The 19,217-nt window shown below is 38.4% G+C and overlaps 1 protein-coding gene and 1 long non-coding RNA gene across 2 annotated transcripts; both read right to left on the reverse strand.

The window, feature by feature from the left end:
* Positions 1-8,265: 8,265 nt before the first annotated feature.
* LOC122661035 lies at positions 8,266-8,632 on the reverse strand. The gene is made up of 2 exons (XR_006332817.1): positions 8,595-8,632; positions 8,266-8,513 (listed from the first exon to the last, which is right to left on the reverse strand). It is a non-coding gene; the product is annotated as an uncharacterized LOC122661035 (long non-coding RNA).
* Positions 8,633-8,644: 12 nt separating this feature from the next.
* On the reverse strand, positions 8,645-18,885 carry LOC122662801 (protein CROWDED NUCLEI 4-like). Its single transcript, XM_043858516.1, has 8 exons — positions 18,584-18,885; positions 17,891-18,100; positions 17,520-17,773; positions 16,621-16,891; positions 16,399-16,482; positions 14,236-16,160; positions 13,851-14,073; positions 8,645-8,755 (listed from the first exon to the last, which is right to left on the reverse strand). Exons 1-8 carry the CDS (start codon positions 18,821-18,823, stop codon positions 8,645-8,647), a joined length of 3,318 nt encoding a protein of 1,105 aa, XP_043714451.1. The 5' UTR covers positions 18,824-18,885.
* Positions 18,886-19,217: the final 332 nt, after the last annotated feature.

The following is a 19,217-nucleotide window of genomic DNA, read 5'->3' on the forward strand; positions in this document are numbered from 1 at the left end:
AGAATAATAGAAGTAGCAGCGTGAGTGGGCAAAAGGAGCCAAGGCGAGTTTGAGCAGCCCTCTTAAAGGGTGGCATAAAACCCCAAAATCTTGTCGTAACAGAACTTAGGAGAGACACCAATAGAGGATCGATTTTTGCGAGAAAAACCCCAGGTTATAGCGGGGCTCGAGTGGTGAAAGTCTGGAGTTCGGAGCTTGAACTTCAGCGGCACGGATGGAGGTCTTCTTGCGTAATAGCAGCGGTTTGCGATTAACTTGATGGGGAAATGACCTTCAATTAACGACAGAGAGAACACAACACAAGAAAGAAGCGCTAGCTTGAGAATTTATGCAATCAAATTTTCCCCAAAAATCTCATGAAACAATCTCCACTCTCTACCATGAGTTCATTGAAAAAAAAAAAGGAAACCCATTCAAGCAATTTATGCAACCAAACTACATACGAAGAGCACTTATGTTTTGAGTTTGAGATCCGAGATATAATATTAACCTAAGACAAAAGATGTATCAAAGGGTGTTGATCCATACCTTTTCAGTTGTAGGGTGCTGATTAAAGGGGTGCTAATCCACTTCTTGAGACAAAATGGGAAACAAATTGGATCAATCTTCAAAGAAATATCCACACAAGAGACAAGTGAGAGCTAGGGAGAATATGAGAGAGAGAGAGAGAGAGACAGAGAGACAGAGAGAGGGAAAGAGTACAACTAGCACATTTGATGGGCATATATGTAAAAAGAAAAAAATAGTGTTTATGCATATAGAAGCATGAAATAGTGATGCGAATGGAATCTTTTATGCAGTCTAATTCTTATAATTATCATAGGTTTTAGGCCTGAGTTGTTCTGTTATTCTACATTTTGATAGTTTCCAAAGCTGCTTCTGATTTGATTTCTTGTGTTGATAGTCAATTTATGATTGGTTTTAGGCCTTCTCTTTTTTATAGGTTATTGAGAAAGTTAGGGTACCATCATATGGATAAGAGTTGGATTCATAAGTCACGGGATCGTGGATTCCGTGCGGGCGATATATATGAAGCTGGTGTAAATGGCTTCCTAAACTTTGCTTTTTCCAAAGTACCCATAGGAGAGAAGATTTTATGCCCATGTGTAAATTGCATTAATCAACGATTGGGAACATGGGATGAAGTGTTTGACCACTTGATAGTTGATGGAATTATGACTGGTTACACGATATGGAGTTTCCATGGGGACGACATATCTTCAAATACCACAGTGACAGAAAATGTTACAGTTGATGAAGAAGATGAAGATATTGTTAACATGCATGACATACTTCAAGATGCATTTCCCGGTCAAACCTTTGAAGGAGTTGGTGTTGGTACCACAAGTGGACACACAGATGAAATAAGAGATGTCCGTTGTTAACCTGTTATACATTGGTTTATAGGATAAGTTTGAAGAGAAATTGGAAGAACTACCCCCAGAAATGAGAGAGACGAGTGTTGTCCAAAACGATCTTTTTGTGGAAGCATTTGGCGTTGATCCTCCAGGCCGAGTGCGCGGTGCAGGCCTAGGCGTAAAGCCGAGTACTCTTGGCCTTACACAAAGAAATATTGAGGAGAGACGGGAGAAAGAAGAAAGACAAAGAGAATTTGCAATGATGAAGGAAGAAATTGCTGATTTGAAACGTGTTGTAGCTGATCTATCTCAAATACTTCGGGGTAGAAGTAGTTCGGAAAGTTCAACTCACTTATGTAAGTAATAAAATTACGAAATTTTGTTGGTTTTTTATTTTAATTTTTATCTGAAGTACTATATATATTGATTTTACTTACCCATTCATTTGAACAGTGATAATTGAGGCCATTGCATTAGTTGGCTTTTTTGTCCGTCTATACTGTACGGTATGCTTTCAGTACTTTCAAGATTTGAGTTTCATTTGAACTGTTGCATGGATTAGTTTTGAGTTTGATTTGGGTTCTTTTGATGTCTTCTTCCTACTCTTTAATCGCTTCCTACTCTTTAACAAACCCCAACTTTGAACAACAAGCGCATGTGAAAACAAACCCCAAACCCCGGCACCGGCTTAAGCCAATTTGCCTAAATAGTGAGCTAAATATGTTTTCACCTTGCATTCATTTTTCTCTTGTATGTTATACCTCAACACTTTCCACAATTTAAATCCTTGATAACATAGTATCCAAAGATCAATTCTTCCAAGAAACCTTAGACTAATGGCAATTCAAGTATTCATATTCCCGCAACCATAAGTAATTGTATTGTAGTGAAAGCTCTATTTGATGATAGATTAGGTCTTTAATTTGGAGCATATCTTAGAAATAGTCAAACTTGCATTTGTTATTCTTTTTCTTACATATAAAAAAATAGACAGTCTTGAAGTTCAATGGTGTGTGTTTGAGGGGAGGGGGTCAATCTTGCTTCTAATAGAAAAAAATTAGAAGTAAAAATAAAATGAAACTTCAATCATATTAACTAGAGCTCCTAAAAGCATAACATACCCGTGTTCTTATCTTGTTTTGCCGGTGGAGGCGAGGAAAGAGGAGGAAGAGTTGAAGGAGGTGATGGAGGTGTTGGAGCAGGTATTGATTCATAGAAAGGATCATTGAGCTTAAACCTCAAATTACAGTTGGGCATGAGAACTCTCCCACATTGCTTTGCATTGCAACAATTTGGGATATGAGCAACAACTTCAACTAAGCATCTATTGCAGTCATTCGAGATATATCAGAGTACAGAATTAACCCATGAGTCTTCTCAAAGTTGTTTGTATAATTCACATGTTGCAAACATTCGAGTGGAAGAACCAAAGACAGACTTGGTTCACAAGGTCATTCATTAAATTTGCCAAAGTCTCGATTAAATTGAACTGGGTTTGACACATTATTCACATTCCACAAATACCAAGTTGGATTTTCTTGCATAGTTGAGAAGATGAACGATCGGAGTACCTTAACATGCATAAATCATACCATACTATTGCACTGTTTGATTGGGACAACGTTGTGTGATATCTTTACTTGCTATGTTAACACAATTTTGACATTCTTGGGAAGTAATATCGCACGCACGAAGAGACCATAGAGCGTGTTGGAATTCGGTAATTGTTGTGTTGTAAAATCCGATCTTGTTGATAGCATTAGAGGATCGAGAAGATAGAAGATGGTTGAAATTGTATGATCTGTGTTAGATTTGTTTTTTGGACCTCCGGTTCAGCTTTCTCTGTGTATTTCAGATTTGTGTGCATGTGTGTGCATGTGTATGTAAATGCATTTATTTCCTTGATTTTCATTGAATCTAAAATCGCTAGGCATTTGGGTATTCTCAGCATTTTTCGATTGAAGCATGATTCTTGTCTCTATGTAAGCAATTCCAAGGTTTAGTAGGAAGTAATGCTACTTTTTAATGCTTACTTCTCCTTGAGACAAGCTTTAATTATCCATTAAGAACATCTAGGAAAGTTGCACAATTCAAGGCTTTGAGTGTGGGCTTGAGTGTGAAGATCTGTGAAGAGGTTTTATTTATACAAGCCAGTGAAGGATGGTTGATTGGATTGTTTATCTGTCCCTATAATTTTTTGTTTACTTTGTTATTGGTACTTGTGCATACCTCTTGTCACCTTCAGTCTTACTAATTAGTTTATATTGCTATTTGATGGTTTTGTGTAGGATGGAGATGGTGTTCAGGTCTTGGAATTTCACTTTTGGGCTTGGTTTCCTCACTGGGAGTATAACTTTGGTGGCTTCAGAGATCCATGAACTAATATTATTTTACTTGCTAATTGGGTTATGAATTTTTTATAGAAGGGGGTCTCTTTGTGGTCTTTTTGCAGTATCAGAACCTTAGTACTATGGATTTTGTGTAGGAGGGGATCTTTTATCTTTTTGTAGTATTGGAACCTTAGAACTATGGATTACGTGTAGGAGGGATCTTGTCTTTTTGCAGATATCGGAACCTTAGTACTTTAGACTCTATTTTTATTTTATGTTTAATGGATATTTTACATAGTTCAATATATCTTGGCATTAGTAAAATCATTATTTTGTGGGATTTATGTGTTCTATATGAAACAAGTGGTCGAAAAGATTAATATGGATGAATGCATTATATATGAAATAGGTGGCAGAATGAATCTATTATATTTGAAACAGGTTAATGGAATAGATAGAAGCTATTCTTAAATTTTTTAAAAAAAAATAGCACCTATAGCGGCGTTTTTAAAAACGTCGGCAAAAACAAAAAGCCAGGCCTCATTTACCGGTGTTTATTAACAAATGCCTCAATATTATTGCCTACAGCGGCGCTTTTATAAACGTCGTTTTAGTGTACTAAGCCCCGGCATTTGCTACAAACGTCGCAACAATTAGGAATTCAATGCCTACCTCGGCACTTTTAAAAACGTCGTTGTAGGACATTTTCCACGACGTTTATTAGAAAACGCCGCGGTAAAGGCACTTACACAGTCACTCTCAAAAAACGCCGTTGTACAAAAACGGCGGTACCTTCGCCGACGTTTCTACGGCACAAAGTAGAAATGTCGTTGAATGCTACAGCGGCGTTTTTGGGATCTATAGCGGCGTTTAAAAACGCCGTCGTAGACCCAATTTCTTGTAGTGGTCTGAATCAACTCTGGGTTTGAAGTCATAAACTTTGAACACTTCCACCAGGTCCTACGCCTACACATGAACAAGTCTCAAATTTTGCAAACAGGAATGGCTCGACTGTCCTTAGAAACACTTGAATGCCATCAAAATGACCAAAGTACCCTTTTATATGAGCGGTATTGACCTATAACATAAGGATCTCAGTGACCTTGAAATGACATGGATGAACTTGGAATATTAAAACCAAAAGACCTAGCTGGCTAACTACCTCTTGGATATTAGAACTAGTATAAAAAGACCTAGTTACCCCTAGGATAAATTAAAAGCTCTGAAACTCAGTAACTTGTAGAAGTGTGCACCAAGGCAGAGTTTAGCCAAACCCAGCCCTGCCCAGTTAAGACATTGCTTAACCCAACCCTACTGCACTCCAATGAAAATTGTTGGGTTGTGTGAGGCAGGGTCGGATGGGTTTCCTTGCGTTGTATAAAACACTAATTAAACTATCTCAAATGGATTATTATTCTCTCCAATTCCTAAAGTGTGGCAGTGCGGCAATGCTAGGTGGAGATGTCGACACCTGATAGCTTCTGCATCCAACGATCGAATTTCATTGATATGGATTATTGGATGCAGCTGTTGCCACGTGTTGACATCTCCACCTAATACTGCCGCACCTTAAGGAATTGGAGAGGATAATTTTCCATCTCAAACCCCGTACTAGGCATACTAAATCAGTTCCCTTAGAGGTGGGACAGGGCAGGTCTCCCATTAACTCCACCCTTTTGCCATCTTTACTCCTCTATAGTTGTATTTAGAACATATGATTTTTTTTGAGCAAATTACTCAAATTCCTCGTAACCTTTTTGATAATTCAGGGGACCTCCCCTGTGTTTCTGATTACTACCCAGACCTCCCCTACTTTCCAAACTTGACTTTACTTAACGCCACTAAGTCATTATTGGCTAAATTTAAATAACGAAGCAAACAAATATACCTATTTTTCCTTTAAGAAATTACCCTATTGCCTTTTGATATGTTTTTTTATTTTTAATATGAAGAAGTGGGACCCGGCCCCACTCTACCACAAACTTAAAATCTTTTTTTTTTAATGAAAATTCTTTGTAATTTTCTTTCTTTACAGTCTGAAGAACAAAAGAGATTCAACTCCAATAACAACAGGAACCATGACAGACGGTTCAGAGTCGGGGGTAGTTTCACAGTCAGGAACAGATTCAGGGTCAGGGCGAGTGCTATGCTGGCTGATACTTCGATGTTAGCCGCAGCCAGATGGCCACCATCAAACCACGGTCGAGTTTGGGTCTATAGAGGGGCTAGATTATCACAAAGTTCCAGGCTCAACAAGGCTCAAGTTAGGGGTTTATGAGATGAGCATTATTGGTTGTAAAGGGTTCAAAACAGAGCACACGATGGAGGTTTTAAACTGAAATTGACTCAGAATACTAGTTACCTGTATCGGGGAATGTTTGGGTAATTGAAGGACAATGTTCCTTGATGAAACCAGGTACCATATCTTCCCAACCTGTACTCTAGGAGAACCCTTTCTTCTTCTGCACTTCAATCCGCACTCATCTTCCCCTACCTTCGCTTGTAGTCTTCTCTTCATATCTAATCTTCGTCTTCTTACAGAGAGAGAGAGACAGAAAGAGGAAGTGCCATCACTTTCATTATTGTAAGTAAGATTTAAAAAACCAAGGGGACTACATGACAAGTCAACAAACCTCAGGGGTGCACGAGATGTTTACTCTTATTTCTTTTTCCCTTCTTTTATATTATCATGTTTTTGCTAAGATTAGGTTATATAGGAAATAGGAGATTGAGTTTGAGTTAGTTTGGGTTTCACATTTTAATTAGGAAGTCTATGGTTTTTTTTTTTTTTCTTGTTTTTATATAATTATATTTCGACATATAATGAAGGACATATTTTATATTTAAATAGAGAAAGATTTGAGATGTTTGCTCCCATCACGTGTGCTTGGCAAGTTACAAACTTGGCCAGGAAGTACTAGGCCTGTAAACGGATCGGATTCGGCTTGGATACGGATCGGATGTAATCGGATTCGGATATTTTCTGATCCGATACGGATACCTCTAAACAGATTCGGATGGATTCGGATGCAAATGGAATTCGGATTTTCAACCATCCGTTTACACCTCTGCCTTGTGTAACCCGAACCTTCCTCCCCCTAGTGGATACAATTCAAATTGAATCCATAGTTTTAGATCATGATTCTCTTTTCCTCATATTCTAGAACCTGTTGAATCTTCAAAAACCCTCAAGATCGTTATTTACTTAATTTTTTTTTAATTAAATATTCGGATTCGGATTTTTTCCCAGATATCTCTAATCAAATACGGATGCGGATCGAATTCGGAGAAAGATGAAAAGAGGATGGAGATTGCCAAATCTCACGGGTCGTGTTGATACCCTCAACACAGCTGACAGTTCCATTCAAACGCTGATGGTATACAACTTAAGATTTCAGATAAAGGGAAGAGTCATTTTCAGTTTGAGGTCCCAATTCCATCCCACAAGGTCGTCTCATGTTGCACCACCACCACCACCACCACCACCATATGGAGTTGGTTGATATGATGATCCTCTTCATCAAGCTGGAAGAGGAGAGTCGGACATTTTCCTGCTCAATGTCCTAATCGTTTGTTGGTTTCGCTGTTAAAGAACTCATGGCTACCGCTTTAGAAGAGCAACAAAGGAACAACAACACGGAAAGTGGACCTAGCGAAGTCAACAACACGGATAGAGCAGAAACATTGCCGAGTTTTTTTGTCAATTTATGACTACACACAATGTTTCTGAGAAGGTTGATTGGCATCAAAACAATATTTTCTAAACTACAGTGAGATTCAAGGACAATCTATGCACTATGGTAATCAGCAACAGTAGTTGTACCAATGTCGTCTCTAAAGATAGCATTCACAAAGTAAGTTTAAAGACAGAGCCACATATTAACCCTTGCAAGGTTGTGTAAGTGAACAATACGAATCTTAAGATCATTAGATCAATGATCAGTGTTTCCTTACGTTCTATTGGTAGGTTGATCGATACCGTGCAGTGTATTCAACCCTTGGGTTTAAAAAGTAAATAAAAATTACATCTTTTTGTGCAATAAAAAAAATTACATCTACAAAATATTATTATTAAATATAATAATTAATTTTAAATAGTTTATACAATCATGTTTTGAGTAATAATTACAAAATTTTGTTTTTTTAATTTGAAAATTTTCACTTCTCTTCCCAACGTGAAAACGTGAAAGAGAGAAACAAATGAGATCCAAGAAAACTTAGTAGGGCCACCACAAGCTGGGCCAGAACCTGCGACTCCAAGCGTTTCAACCCGTACTAATGAGATTTTTCAGAAGTTATACCATATGAATCTCATCTCTCCATAATGTTAGAGGTAAGTCTATTGTCTATACACCTGAATCGTTATCCTTTCCCGTTACTGCACGGTGCAGTAATGCATCGTGCGGCGGCTGCAGAGGCCATGTGCACCATGTGGGGCCCATTGTGCCACATGGCCTCTGCAGTGCCGCACGGTGCATTACTGCACCGTGCAGTAACAGGAGAGGATAAAAATTCTATACACCTACCCCAACCCTATCACCATTGATTCACCAGTGTTAACTGTTTCAAACAAGATATTGAGAAACGTTCCCAACATTCAAATACTAGTTGGGCTCCAGAGCAACTTCTATTTTCCCTCAAAACATAATCACAATCTTTTAAAGAGATACCGCGGCCACAAAATCACCAAAAAATTATAGACACCATAAAACCCTGAACAATATCTCATACAGGAAAATATCAATACAAAATGGACAAAGCATTTACAGATTTCTGCAGATGATAACAACCAATTCACCAGCTCCTTCGAATATACCAGTTATCCCTGCGTTGCACAGCAAACCAAACAAGATTGTCAAACAAGCAGCCAATGCTTCTAAACTAATGTTTTCCTGCTAAATCTAACCTCCAGATACAATGTAGCTTTTACTGGATCAAGTTTCAGAAGCCTATTAACTAATGTTTTCCGGTCAAATCTTCATTCATTTCATCAACTTTTCCTCCATTTTCTTGTTTTGATTTGACTTGATCCTTAACCATAGTACTGCTCACAACTTCACTTTGAGACTGCAAAAATACATAAAGTTCCAAAGGAAGGAAATGAGCAGCAAAGTCCCTATTTCAAGTACAAAAAGGAAGTGCAATTGTGATTTCATCACTAATGGAGAACTGCTGAAAACAGGCAGTGTCATGTTGTAGGCAAAAAGTTTTGTTATCTTTACCTGTTCAAAATTTTCTTGAACATTTCATTTTACTTCCCATGGGCTTACACCTTATATTAGAGAGGGCAAAAAGGAACTCCATATGGTCTTTATAGACCTAGAGAAAGCCTATGACGGAATCCCTAGAGAGTTAATACAGAATATTCAGGAGAAGAGAAGGGTGTCATGCAAATAATGTGGACATAATTAAAGATATGTATGATGGTGTGGTGACTAGTGTAAAAATTGCAGGAGGCCAAGGCAATGAATTCACAATTTCAATTCGGTTACATCAAAGATCAACCTTAAGCACTTTCAATTGGATGACTTAACTAGAGGCATACAAGAAGAGGTTCCTTGGTGTATGATTTTTGTGGATGATATTGTTTTGGTGGATGAGACAAAATACAGGTATTAACGCCAAGGCAGAAATATGGAGATCAACCATGGAATCAAAAGGTCTGAAGATAAGTAGAACTAAGACGGAATATATGGTGTATAACTTTAGCAAAACTGGGATGGATAATGAGGTGGTGAATATTGGTGAGAGGGAGATTCCGCAAAGTGATTATTTTAAATATCTAGGATCAATCATAAATAAAGAGGGTGACATAGAAGACGATGTAGCCCAAAAGATTAAAATAAGGTGGATGAAGTTGAGAGGTGCGTTCGGAGTACACTGTGATCGGCGTAGTCCTTTAAAGCTTAAAGGAAAATTTTATTACGACTGTCTAATGTAGCTCTAGATAGGTAAAGGTCCTACTAGAGGCCAATTATCTAGGATCCGATAACAAAGGACCAAAGGGGCTGCTGGTTCTGCAGTTACAATAGAGCACAATAGGAGTTTTAGGTCAAATTCTAGGGTTAGGTTTGGGGGAATGGGGGTAATTTTTATATGGTAATGCTAGGCAGGACTAGGGGAAGCTAACAGTGAAGGTTTGAACAAGGTTTGAACAAAATTTCAAATTTCAGAAAATTTAGGGTTAGGGTTTCGGGTTTTGGAAATAAGAAAGTAGGTGAAACTAGGGTTTAGGGTGGGAATTTTGGAATGCACTTTGGATCGAGTGTAGGGATAGTGGAAGGGAGGTTCGAACCAATTTTGGGCTGGTTTTGATGGTTAGATTAGGCTGTGGAAATTTTAGGGTTTGTGGAGCTTTAATGGAGAAGAGGGAATTAGGGTTTGAATGACAATTTGGGGTAGCAGCCTGGGATTGGGTGGAGGGCATGCTAAGGGGAAACTGTGGTCCAAATCTGATGAAATTCTGATGAGGGGTTAATGCTGGACAGGGTGAAGGGTGATTAGGGTTTACGAAATTCAAACAAAAACAAAGAGGAATCGATTTTGGGGGGGGGGGGGGAGTAGAAGGTTAGAAACAATATTGTGTCTCAAACTTATAGTACAATCCACTGACAACAAGCTTGGACAGCAAAGAAGGATAGAACCCCCTTCAATCTTCGTGTTCCTCCTGGCCGTCAAGGCGCAAGGAGTCGTAGGAAATCCACCTACCGTTCCCACCTTGATAAAACCACAAGGATGCAACCTCACAAGGAGCAGCAACAGCATCAATGGCGGCACAATTCTGTTTTTTTTTTTTAAACTATTCTACAGTCTGGAGCCTCCCATGAAATTTTATTTATAATAAAAGCCAATGGCCAAAATCCTAGGCTAAACAAAACACTCCCTCACTAAATCGTGGAGGGGTGGGGACCTAATAAAACAACTTAAAACCAATTTAAACACTTTAACTAAGAAGATCCCCAAGTAACCAACAGGATATAAGACCCTATCAGCCAATAAGAACATTTCACTTAAATTGGACCAGTTGTTCAATCGGTTCAATTTAAAACACTAAAACATGAAAAATAAACTAAGCATTGGACTAATCCCGTATGCAACCTATGTATCCCTATTCCCTAGTTTAGGCCCATTAAAGTGGCCTATTACATAGAAAACCCTTGGGATCAAAGGCCCAACATATATATATCCCAACCCTAGACTTATTTCTAAAGAAATAAGCCCATTTCAATGATGAATCTGCATCACTGTCATCCCACCAGCTATAATGTATGGTGCAAAATGTTGGGTTGTTAAGAAGTGTCATATAAATAAACTACGTCGAGCGGAGATGAGGATGCTGAGATGGATGTGTGGGAAAACTATGAAGAATAAAGTAAGGAAAGACCATATTAGAGCTGGGTTGGATGTAAATCCAATCCATGATAAGCTCAGAGAGAGTCATTTAAGGTGCCAGGGCTATCTTCAACGGAGTCCTTCGGATGCCCCAGTACGGAGGAGTGACTTGAATCAAATTGAGGGAACCAAAAGAAACAGGAACAAAACTAAAATAACCATAGGAGAAGTGGTTAAGAAAGACATGCATAGATTAAGCCTCATTTCATCTATGACTTCGAATAGAGCTGATTAGAGAGCAAGGATCCATGTGGCCGACTCCATTTAGTTGGGATAAGACTACGTTGTTGTTGTTGTTACACCTTGTATTAGTTATTGGGACTGTCTAAATGACAACTCTTTAGAATGCCCCTTGTCTTATTCCAAAAAGTTCTTTTAGTTAGGGGTATAAAAGGTTTTGAAAAATATTTTTCAAGTACACTTGTGAAATGACAGTATACCCTTAATGGAAGAAAAAAAAGTGTGTTATACTAGAGGGCAAAAAAGTGAGGTTACAAATTATTTGACACCTTAGGGGATGTCAATAAGAAAAACCCTTAGTTAAAATATGAATAATATAAGCTTGTAGAATCAATGTAAAAGGGTTTGGCCAGGGTTTTTTTTCCAGTGCTGGCTGCCAACCTGGCGCACCAACCCTCCTCCTTCATCTAAGCTTGGGACCAGCAGCAAACACTGGTGGAGTTCTTAGTTAAAATATAAATATTGTTAAAAATTGAAAGTTTGATGAATAAAACACAGAAATGAACTGAAAATGTCATGATCTATTAAACAGTAATTATTACATAAGAATTATTATAATGTACATAATGGCATAAGAATACAAATAAAATAAATAACACATGAGAAGAGGTTAACGCATTAGGAACAACAGTAATCATATACTCCAAAAATACAAAAAGAAAAAAAGAAAAAAGTAGATGGAGACTTGAGAATACTTTTACATTGTATAGTCATAGAGATAAGACAGAAGGTTTCCCACGCCGACAGTGTGGGGGAAATCTCCTACCCTACACCATAGTTGTCACGGCGTCACGGAGATCCAAATCGGTGGAGGGGTGTCACGTCGATATATCGACATGTCGCCCGCCATGGCGTTGCCATGACGAGCATGTCGACCATGTTTTATTTTTTATTTTCTCTATTTTTAATGTCATTTAGTATGCTATAGTATATATCCTATAACATCAAAAATCAGCATGAAAGTGTACTACTAATATACTATGGTTTAATTCATGAAAGTGTAATATCCATTAGTGTACATGAAAGTATGAAAACATAGATTAGCCTATCAAATAACGTGTATGTGTGCTGTGTGCTCGTGTGCAAGGTAAGAAGAAGAAAAATATAAAAAACACCATCTCTGTGATCGTGCAAGCTCGCAATCGCAAGGCAAGAAGAAGGGGGAAAAAAAGCCGAGAGAACTATCGGCTGTAATAAATCCCTCCACCCCCCCATTCTCGTCTCTCGACTCTCTCCCTGTCTCTGTGTGTGTAATTGTGTATGTGTGGCGTGTGCAGGGCAAGAAGAAGATAAAAAAAACACCTTCTCTTTCTATGTGCAAGCCTCGTAATCGCAAGGCAAGAAGAAGAAACAAAAAACCGAGAGGTCTATGATTGTGTGCAAGCTCGCAATCGCAAGGCAAGAAGAAGAAAAAGTAAAAAAAAACGAGAGGTCTGCGATGTAAGCGAGCCTGCATCTACAAGGCAAGAAGAAGAAAAAAGGAAAAAAAACAAAAAAAACTGAGAGGTCTGTCACTGTGTGCAAACCTGCAACTGCAAATTAAGAAGAAGAAGAAGAACTGACGGAGAAAGTTGACGGAAGTGAAGAAGACGAAGAAGTGAGAAGAACTGAAGAAGAAGAAGAAGAAGGATCGAGTTGCACTCGCCGGAGGACTGGGAGGAGATTGGAGAAGAAGAAGAAGAAGAACCAAATAAATAAAAAATAAAAAATTACTTACCTGGAGGTTGCCGGAGGGGTTCAAACTTGCCGAGAGTTGCAGACTTGCAGCTTCAGTTCTTCTTCTTCTTCTTCTCACTTTTTCGTCTTCTTGACTCCTTCAGTCTCCAGACATCTCACGAAGTCTCTCTTCTGTCTTGACAAACTTTGCGATTTCTAAATCCCCAAATTTCAATACCAATAATCCAATTAGGGATTTAGGGAATACTACTAAAGTGTACTGTTTAATCTTTAATGGTTTTAATTTTTAATGTTAATGTGACCAATACAAATGAAGGAAAAAGCATTTAAGCTTTTAAAAAAAAAAATTTTAAACCTGAGTTTTTTACACTTATATCGACCGATATGCCCATATATCGTGATATGGCGTCCATGGCGACACCATGTACGCCATATCGGGCGATATTTATACATGAGCCATGTCGAAGGTCGATATGCCAGTTTCTCCAGCGCCAGGACGCCATGGCGACGCCATGACAACTATGCCCTACACCAGTCACGACACGGGAAATGGTTCATCTGGTAGGGGGTCACATGCTCAGGGAGGAGAGAGAGTGTCAGTACATGATCCACATGGTCAGAATGTGAGAGTGCATGGGAAAGGATCCCCACACTGTCTGTGTGGGGATCTTTTCCCTAATGTAAAATATCAAAACCTAAGAAAAAGCACAGTAAAAAAATAATTCAAAATATCTAAAACTTGATCAGCCAAAACCACTCAGATTTTGATTTCAGTTCATTAATATGGAGAATAAATTTGGGCAAAACCTAAAACCTTGTCTATAGCCAGCATTGTATTAAAGCTTAAACTCACCAGATTATGCCGCCTTGTAAGTTCTTCGTCATCCTCCAACAATGTCTCTTCATTTACCATCTTTTGTGTCTTCAAGCCACAAGATGGGATACCATTCCCTACCCAAAGATTATCTGGGTTAAATGCTGGTACTTGATCCTGCGAACAGACCCCTTTCTCTTGTTCTGCTGAATGTTCAACGTAATTATTTTCATCTGGACAGAGTGGTGGCATTGAGGTCGCACTGACAAAATAAAGAAATTAAACAACAAACAATGCACCAAGTCAAATAACATGAAGCAGATTAACAATGAATGCATCAAGAAATTGTAATTCTTGGCAACAAATTAACTTTCAAGTAAACATCACAGGACAAACACTAAGCCAGTTGGTCCCTGCCTCTTACCTTGGGGTCTCTGAAGCACCTTTTTTTTGCCTCCGTTTCTTATTATTCTGCATTTGCTTTAATTCTGCATCAACATGGTCATAAGAGGAAGCATTTAGAAGTCTTTTTCTTCCAGGGGGATGCCTCTCTTTAGAAATGGAGTCAACACAAGTTTCACAATTTTCAGCTGCATCTGTTCCATATTCAGATGCCAAATTATGTGCGCCTCTTCCATCCTTGCTAACAGCAGGCACTTCAAGTATTACTTTGGGCTCTTCAAGAACAGAAGTCACAGGTTGTGTCCTGTTCAACTTTTTTTCTGTGCTATCATTTTCTCTTGATCTCAGGTCCTCAATATTCTCCAATTGTGCCAACACTATTTTCTTAGTGGTTTGAGAATACTCGTTCTCCAGCAACTTCAAATTTGCATCCTTGAACTCAGATACAAGCATCTGTTCTCCATGCTGAACTGCAGACGTTTCAGGATTATGTTTGAATATCAATTCAGTACATCGTTTGAGCCATGACAGAGGGGTAGAGTTAGAAGGTGAAGCATTATACGCTTCTTGCTTACAAAGCAATCCCAGCTCAGAGGCATCACAAATAACCTCTTTTGATACATGGGATTTTTTCTCGGTAACATGTAAAGTAGTTGGTGTATTTGAGCATTTCTTGGCAGGAAACCTTCTTCTGCTATTCTTGAAATCACCTACATGCATCTCTGATACCACAATTTCTGGTGCAATTTTCACATCCTCCAACTTTTTAAGATGCTCAATCTGGATAAGATTTGCTTCCTTGTCAGCAAGCAATAATTCCCTCTGTTTCTTCAGTTTTTCCCTTTGGATCTGCAGTTCTTCAATGGCATTTCCGATATCAGCCCATTCCCTTTTACTCCGCTCACGATCGAGGTTGATCTCTATTTTTTCATTATCAAGTCTTTTCATCTCCGAAGCAATGTCTTCCAATTCTTTTGTGACTCTTTCTTTCAGTGAACTGAGATGACGAAGCTCTCTAGCTTTTTCTTGCTCAAAGGCTTCCTCCTTCTCTCTTAAATAATTTTCTATTTCCTCCCTTCTCTTGTCAATGCAACATTCTAATTCCTTCTTCTGCATCTCAATGTCAAGAACAAAATCAGCACGCTCTTGCTGAATCTTGCTAAACCACTCTGAATGCTCATGCTCCATCTTACTAATGAAGGCTTGCTGCTCACGAGAAATGGATTCCACATCATTTTTAAATTGATCCTGAAGTGCACCTTTCTCCAATTTCAGGCTGTCACGTTCTTCTTTGAGCAACTTGGAAACTGCTTTTCGCTCTTCAGCAATACGTTCTGCTTCTTTTCGCAGTTCTTCCCTTTTTTCATCGATCATCTCCCACTCAGTTTCAAACTTTGCCTTCTCGGCTTTCAGTTCATCTGCTTCAGTCATCAGCTCAAGCTTCTGAGCCCTGATACAATCAATTTCTTCCTTAAGTTTCATCTCTAGGATCAGTAACTCTGCCCTTTCACTCTTCATGGCCTCTAATTTTTCTTGCGCTTGCTGAACTTGTTTCCCTCTGTTTTCCAGTGAATCAATTGACTTTTGAAGGTCTAACCTCATATTGTTAATCTCTTCTCTTTCTTTCACCAAACGTATCTTCTCCAATTCTGCCTCTTTTTCAGCTTCGTTGAGACTTTTTTCTTTCTGCTCAAGAAATTTTGACCTCTCTGTTAAATCCTGCTCTCTTTCTACCAATGCTCTTGAGTGACCCTCAAGGTCATGCTCCTTCTCTTGGATTAGTTCCTCCTTCTGACTAAGATCAACCTCCCTCAACTCATAAGCCCGTCTCTTGGATTCAATTTCATCCTCCATTTGATTACGCTTTACTTCCAGCTCTGCTTCAAAGTCAGACTTCCTCTTTTCAAGGGCAATTTCATTTTTAGCTGTGAGTCTTTGAATCCCATCCTGCAAAGTTTGTCCAACATAAAAATAATTTTTAGAAACCAAAAAATCTTGAAAATAGACTTCTAAATCTTTGCCACAGTCATCTAATATGGTTACAGAAACAGTAAAGCAGCATAAGGATCAAAGAGAGAAAATTTTACTGATGAAAAAGATAGCCAAACTAGATTAAGGGCCCATCTGCATTCAATAAAACCATATTTAACCAAATATGGGTATGAATCTCAAAAGCAAGACTTACGTATTCCTTGATTGCAAGCTTTTCGTGTAGAATCAGTAGCTCTTTCTCTTTTTTGTTAAGTAGTGCTTCCCTTTCAATGGCAGCCTGTAAGCACCAAGAGGAGTATAACCAATTAACACCCTGTAACCCTGAAGACAATACAACTCAACTAAACTAAACCTTTTCCTGAGAACAAATTAAAGAATGTATTCAGAACAAAAGAAAGCGCTAAAGGACACACACCTCTTCTCTTTTCGAAAGGGCAGATGTTTTTGAGTCCAAATTGGATTTTTCCTCATTAAGTGTCCTATTTTTATTCTCAATATTTTCTTTTAAGGCCTCCAACTCCTTTTCAATACGATTCAATTCTTGAGACCTTCCAAAGATGTATTCTTCCCTTTGGTTCAGCAGGGCCTGGCCATCAAGTAATTGATCTCGTCCTTGCTGTAAGACTCTCTGGCTTTCACATAATGATTGCCGTTCCAGACTGATTTCCTTCTCTTTAGCATCACAACTAGCACATTTGAAGATGCAGACATCAACAAATGCAAATCATGATTTCAGGAACTCAGCTGAGTGGTAATTCACTAGTTCCCCAAAATTAAAATGAAGACCAGAACATATGCACTCAAAAGGTAAGTATTCAAATAATGATTAGCCATTTATGGATACAACTGAAGCTCAAATTAGTTACTTGATGGTCATACAAGCTAAAGGAAGAGCTTAGCTGTCAAAGAGCTACATGCAAAGTCCATAATGGCAAATATAAATTCAAATAATGGGAAAATATTCTCCAGACATAATATAAACACCCACCATCAATTCAAACAAATTCTCATTCCATGAGAATGAAGTTGCATTAGAGTACCCTGAAAACTATTACTATATTATAAAAGAAAATAAACTCATGTAAGAGTAATCATATCTCTGACAAGAATAAAAAAGTTCCAGACATGAAGCTATTCAAATTCGTTATATCAACTAGATTCCCCTTGCTGACAAGGTCCAGACGTTAGTTAGTTCCTTTAAAAAAAATATTTTTCATACATAGATCCAGGTCATAATTTATGATTTGTATCCAAATTAAATCATATTCACAAAGAAAATAATGGTTAAAAGGAGAAGAGAGAAAGTGAACATACTCAGAATAAAAAGATGTGAGACGTCTACGAAGTTCATCTTCACGTGCTTCAACTTCCTGCAGTTTCCTTTCTGCAGCACGGCGATACCGACTACCATCTGCTTGCAAAGACTCGGCAGCATGCACCTTCATCTCTGCTTCGGTATATTTTTTCTGAGCATGCTCTATCATACTTTGTGCCTCAGCCATCTTACTCTCCACTGCAATTTTCGTTTCAGCAGATTCGGCACGCATCTCATGTAAGGTCTTCTCAATCTACAGAGAAGTCATAGAAGAAACATGGCTAAAATAATCAATGGTAACATCATAAGCACATTTCAGACCCAGGTGAGAATTTACTTCAGAAAAGAAGGGATCATGGCACAAGCTTACATTTGCTATACACTCTTTTTCGACTCCCAAAGCCTTCTTTAAACTCTCTTCTCGGATCCTAGCTTCAGCTAAAGCAGTTGAACGAGCAGCTTGTTCACGTTTATAATTAATTTCAGCTGCATCTGCTGCAGCTTTAACTTCCTCATACTTAGATACCCATTCCTTTCTTTCCAATATGAGAAGACCCATTTGGTACTGATAGTCAAAAATCTAGATAAAATGAAATGAAGAATGCATGAGGCGTCAGGGGACAAGGATACGCAAATATGCACTTTGGAAGTAATTCATGGAAGTAGCATAACACCAAATACCATATACAATAGTTAAAATATAGATGGAGTCTGGATAAAACAATACTAAAATCCACGGCTTAGAAAGGATTAGGTTTTCAGATAAAAACGAAAAAGAGAATGCGGTATAGAACATATCATCATAACTGGATCATTTTAAGAGTAAAAGAGGCTTAATTTAGCTACATGCACAAGAATCTCCTTTCACATATTGCTCTTAACTCTAATCAAAATCCAATATTTTAGCAAGTTCCGACCCAAAACATAGATAAACGACTTTCAAAATGAAGTGTTGCTCATAGAGAGAATTGGAAACTACTGAACGGAATTGGTAATGAAAATTAACATAAAGAAGAAGGTTTCAACTGAAAAAGGAGAATTGAGAAGCGTGGAATAGAGGAACCTCAGTTTCAAGCTTAGCAATATAGGCAATGAGAGCAGCCTTATCCCTGCGTTTGATGGAGTCTTCATCGAAGCCAGCCTCACGGAGGCGCTGCCAGATCGCTTCATCGGCAAGAGGTGTTCCGCCATTTCTTGTAAGTGGAGTTGAAGGTTCTAAAACCCTAGACCCAAGAGTAGATCTACCTTTACTACTGGAACTAACAAGAGTTATCGCTAGCCTTTCCTGTTGAGGACTCACCATCCCTTATTCCCTTCCCTTCGATTCAAAGAAACCTCAGTTCGTTCAAATTCTCTTTCTTTCTTCTCTGTTCTTCCGTTATACTATCTCTCTCTCTTTCTCTCTCTGCTCACTCTACTCTTCTTTTTCTCCCTCTTTTCTCACAGTAGTGGAAGTTGAGATGATTAAAGATCACTTTACCATTAACCCCACACGGCCACTCTTTGGCGAGAAAGAACTCACAGAAGAAGAATCACGAAGAAAGAATGCATGAAAGAGAATAAAGAAACTCTCGAAAACGAATCGTTTTTATTTTTGGAATAATTTTTTCCTTTATTTTTCGAAACGACGAAATCCGGCTTTCATGGCACAGCGAAGCTCCTTTATATTATACTGGGAAAGAATTAATAAGGAAGCA

This window comes from Telopea speciosissima, chromosome 5 (assembly GCF_018873765.1).
Source record: "Telopea speciosissima isolate NSW1024214 ecotype Mountain lineage chromosome 5, Tspe_v1, whole genome shotgun sequence".
Taxonomy (NCBI): domain Eukaryota; kingdom Viridiplantae; phylum Streptophyta; class Magnoliopsida; order Proteales; family Proteaceae; genus Telopea; species Telopea speciosissima.

Excerpts from the sequence above, each read along its gene's own strand:
- LOC122662801 (XM_043858516.1), bottom strand. The coding sequence starts at position 18,823 with ATGGTGAGTCCTCAACAGGAAAGGCTAGCGATAACTCTTGTTAGTTCC. Across the intron at positions 17,774-17,890 it reads AAAAAGAGTGTATAGCAAAT|ATTGAGAAGACCTTACATGA; the intron begins GTAAGCTTGTGC and ends ACTTCTCTGTAG. Across the intron at positions 16,483-16,620 it reads CCCTTTCGAAAAGAGAAGAG|GCTGCCATTGAAAGGGAAGC; the intron begins GTGTGTGTCCTT and ends TGGTGCTTACAG.